General features: G+C 49.7%; 1 protein-coding gene across 1 annotated transcript in view; it reads right to left on the bottom strand.

Annotated features, from left to right (window-relative positions):
• Positions 1-2,271: 2,271 nt before the first annotated feature.
• LOC104500426 (anthrax toxin receptor 1-like) overlaps positions 2,272-4,449 on the bottom strand; it is a 36,241-nt gene continuing 34,063 nt past the window's right edge. Inside the window, exons 11-12 of the mRNA XM_010144068.1 lie at positions 2,660-2,729; positions 2,272-2,374 (exon numbers count right to left, since the gene is read on the bottom strand). Coding sequence (XP_010142370.1) covers positions 2,272-2,374; positions 2,660-2,729 — 173 coding nt within the window. The remainder of the gene's footprint in view (positions 2,375-2,659; positions 2,730-4,449) is intronic.

The raw sequence follows: 4,449 nt of genomic DNA, 5'->3' as shown, positions 1-4,449 counted from the left end.
ACTTTCCTTCTGAAGAAATGCTTAGCAGAATTGTTGAAGTGTCCTCCTGAGAGGCGGCTGTGGCAGAACTGAGGGCAGAGTCAAGCCTGTCCAGTTCCAGGGAAGTGCCCCCTGCAAGTCATTGCATCTGGCATCCTCATGGAACACAACAGGGGCTGCTGGGGCAGTTTGTGAAAAAGCACCACACGACAAGACCCTGCAGACCAGGGAGCTTTCCCTCCTCGCTTGTGTGCAGTCCCCATCAGTGCTGGGGTGCAGCAGTTTTCAGGTGACAGGTACCCTTCATTCAGAGGTGTCGAGGTCCGAGGGCCTTTGCCCTCTGCTTTGGCTTTCCAGCTCCCTCGGACATCCCATCTGCTCTGGTAAAATGCTCCAAATGTTTCTGACCCCCGAATTTCACCGCCAAGAGTCCTACTCTGATTCAAACACAAAAAACAGTGGTAAGACTTCATGCCACTGACCATCTGCTCGGGTCTCTACTAGTCATGCCATTACCTGCCAACCGCCAAACTTTGGCGTCACAGTTCTGACAGCCTCGCTGCGGGAAGCGGCAGAGAGCAAAGGAAGCAGCTGCGAGCCTTCAGCACTCGAACTGCAGCTGAGCTCCTCCAGAATCACCCCCCACAGCTCCAGGCAGAGGTCATGGCATCTTGTCAGGCCTTAAGATTTTGTCCTGGAGGTGAGTGCACAAGGGATCCGCCAGCACAAAGGAGAGGACTCGAGTGCTCTTTCTAGGTGCGCTCTAGCTGGAGTGCTGCCCCTGACCGCGCATGTTTGGTTGTGGAAGTTTCTGTTTTGACTGAGGAGCTCCTGTTCCGAAACAGCCATCTCTGGACCTCCAGGGCTCGCAGCTGAACAACAAACCCTTTGAGGTGAAACCCAAGCAGTTATTTGGGTTCCCGTTTGTGCCTAAGGCGGTGCTTAGTAAGGAGCATGTTAAACCCATTTCAGGAGGTGAAGAGCAACTGGAGTAATGGCAGACAAACGTCTGTGGAATGAGACCATCATAACGGCAACCATTTATGGCTTGATTTGGGTTTACCTCTCTGCAAGGCAGGAAAAGAAGGAAAACCAGCATGCTGCAGCTCTGCAATGTCTTGCCTCTGCACGCCTCAGACTTGTGGCATTTAAGCAGCACTTAAAAAACCAAAAATATCTCAGGAGCACCTTCCTTGAGCTAGCACCCATGTATCCATCCCCACCACCCCAGAACAGAAGATCCTCACGGGCCATTACAGGCAACTTGCCACGAGTCTGACACGGGTAAGAGCAAGCCAGCGTGACCTGAACCCACACAACAAGATGTGTTTGGGATAAGTTTCCTTCTGAAACTCAATTTAAATTGAAATCACATTTGCAAGGGAAAAGCGTTTCAATAAAATAAAACGTTTTGTTTCAAACATGCTGTTCCAAAGTCTCTGTTCTAACTTGTTAAATGGGGTTTCACTATTAGAGTGTGCAGAGATTAGAGCACATAGTTTCTTGCCAATTCCAGCAACGTCACGGGAAAAAAGTCTGCATATCCACTGCATATCCACAACTACACCGATGTTTCCAAATTAAAAATCTCCAAAACTTCCATTCTGTGATTCTGCCCCCACCTCCGATGTGTCGGTGTCTTTTGTGAATCTCTGCTTTCCAAACCACAGGAATGTGCTGTTGTGACTCCAGGGCGTTACAGCCCAGCCCGTGTAGCACTACTACAGTGAAACATCTCCACGCATTTACCTCTCCGGGTGATCCAAGTTAGCAAATCCAGACACTGCCTATTATCCCTGCAGCATAAAGCATTTAAGAGCAATTTCTTTTAGAAACAAAGCCCCAGAGCTCCCACAGCGCAATACCTCACTAATAACATACAGGTCAAGGGCCTAGCAGAGTGCTCATTAAATTTGCTCTGCAGCTTCATAAAGCCGCCATTGCTACAATAGCAAACGCCCTTTAATTGCCTGCAGACCTCGGGACACTGGTAACCAGCAGAGCCTTAATTGTGCAGCCCAGAAGAAAGTCACGATTGAGAGAATGCCGCTTCAGCCCTGACTACCCTCCTCTGGAGTAGAGGAGAACCCTTCCGTGAAGGGCACCACTGGCTTTCACCGCCAGCCTGCGGCACTTTCTCCATTGTCTCACTTCTTCTCTCTCCATCTTTGAAGATCAAATCCATCCACCGTGTTTAACTCAAAGGTGCAAATTCCCCCAGTCTTGCACACCAGGCTGACTCAGCTGGGAAGCCCTAACACCAGCGTAACAAACAGCTGTTGTTGAACCATTCTAGGCACGTGAATGGACACTTACGCAGTGTGTGCTGGAGATGATGACGGAGCTAGAGATGAAGCTCAGACCATCGTTCATGCTGACTTGAAGAGCTGCTTCCCTGTAAAAAAACCACAAGCAACAAGTCAGGGGAGCAAGCCCACAATCCTCGACTCGATCACACCCTCTGGGCCCCGGGCTCCTGGTGCACAGAGAAGCCCCCTGAACAGGTTCACTCCCCGTGCTGGTGCTCTCCCCACTGTGCTCCGACGCACAGCTGCCAATTAGCCCAACAAGCACAAGAGACGACAACAGAATCAGATGCGTATAAGAACAGCAGAATCTAGTCAGATGAGGAATTGTCCCCCAGGCAAAGTAAATATTTGAGTATGCAGAGAAAACATACATGCCAACTTCTCGTAGCACAGGTGCTGGGCAGAGTAAGTAGGTATCTTCTACTACAAAAGGCTTCTCATCTGGAATAAAAGAAATATTGGGATTACCAGGTCAGTAACACAGGCCTTAAAAACCAAGTTAAATAACATTTTTTCTTGCTCTTGATACAAAAACTTGATACAAAAAGATCAACACTGTATGAGGGATAAAGATCTACTGCACAGAAGCTGTTCCGAGGGAACTGCAGGCTTTTAGCCCACGGAGCCACGGTAAACAGAAGGTAAAAACAAATTCAACTTCTCGCATTTACTGCCCTGAGAAAGAAGAGGAACGGTGGCAGCTGACCCTCCTTTCTCGGTTCTTGGCAGAGCCTTCGTGAAAACTGTCCGGTGTGCAGGCTGCCACAGCTCTCTATGACTCTCACTGTGAAACACCGTTGCACTAAGCCCTTTGTGCCAGCGCTCCTACGAAAGGGCTGGGGCAGCCTGTCCCTTCAGAGCCAGGGGGCGATCGGCCGCTCTGCGCCGCCTGTCACACCCCCTTGTGCACTGCCCCTTCCCCATTCCTACAGCTGCTCCGGGCTGACAGTCCATCAGGCCACACGTCAGACCACAACAACACAGAACATATTAAGCTTTTTCCATGGTTGGAGTAAGCTCTGGCAGCCACTCAAAGTTCAAAATAATTAAGAAAAGTGTGTATTATGGAAAATTTTGTACTTCAAGGCAGAATTGTCTGAAGCTAAATGACACTTTCGAACCTGAACTATACTCTGGCTTTAAAAGTGGAGTGAGAAAAATTATGAATAGTCAATCACCTGGGAAACAGGGACACTGGCTAATACTCCTCTTCCGCAGACCGAAATCAGAGCAACCACCCCTCTGGTGACCAGGCAGTGGGATCCTAAGGAACATCCCAGACCATTTGCCAGCTACTAGAGATTGGGCAGATGGGCAGAAAACCAGGCAGACAGGCTGGGTGGGTTGTTTTCTGGACTGGAAACCACACAGAAGGGGGCTGTTCTGCTCCATCAGCAGCTTCCAGAAACCCATCATGGTACCAGAAAGCTTTCTGCCAGCTGTCCATCAAAGCTTCTCTTGGGCTTTCTACAGAGATGCTTGTAGACCTGAAACAAGAGCTGTTACCAAACCTGGGGCCATACTGAAGCAGGAGAAAATTCATCACCACCCTGCTTTGCTATCTGAAACAGAGACAGTGCACCTGGGGCCTCTCCCCATCCAAAGTCTCTTCACAACTGCACAGTGCCCTTAACCGGCTTCCCAGCGGGCACGTAACCCTGGCACCGAGGAAGCAAGGACACCGAGCTCAGTGCACCGCTAACGGCCACAGGGAAGGGAAAGGAGCAAGGATCAAAGTTTAACTGAATCACTTAGCAGTCTAACGAATGATTCTGTCTGGTCTTTTGTTTTTGAGGAAACTTGTGCAAGTTACAATTCCATTTAAGGTGCCAGTGGAAAGAGGAAAAGCCATGAAGAGCCACAAGCCAAAAAGAATGTGGCAACCTTCTCTGAAGTGATTTCTGCCTCAGCTGGGAGCTGCCTTGTTCGTTCTCCACTGGGCTGCCGGAATAGGTTTGTTCACATGGATGGTGTCTGATGGTGACCAGGGCAAGAGCAGTATTGCCCCTGGGTATGGGGTATTCTCAGGGGTTAGCTTGGCAGGGGTCTCTCAGAAGAAGCTCATTTTACCGCAGCAGATGAGGCATAAAGATCAGAGCCCCAGACTGCAGGAGTTTGTCCCCTCATACAGAAGCAGCACTCCCCAAGTCAAGCACTCTTT

This window comes from Buceros rhinoceros, unplaced genomic scaffold (genome assembly GCF_000710305.1).
Source record: "Buceros rhinoceros silvestris isolate BGI_N320 unplaced genomic scaffold, ASM71030v1 scaffold12039, whole genome shotgun sequence".
In the NCBI taxonomy this organism is placed as follows: Eukaryota; Metazoa; Chordata; class Aves; order Bucerotiformes; family Bucerotidae; genus Buceros; species Buceros rhinoceros.
This window is presented reverse-complemented; position numbering and strand designations above follow the sequence as displayed.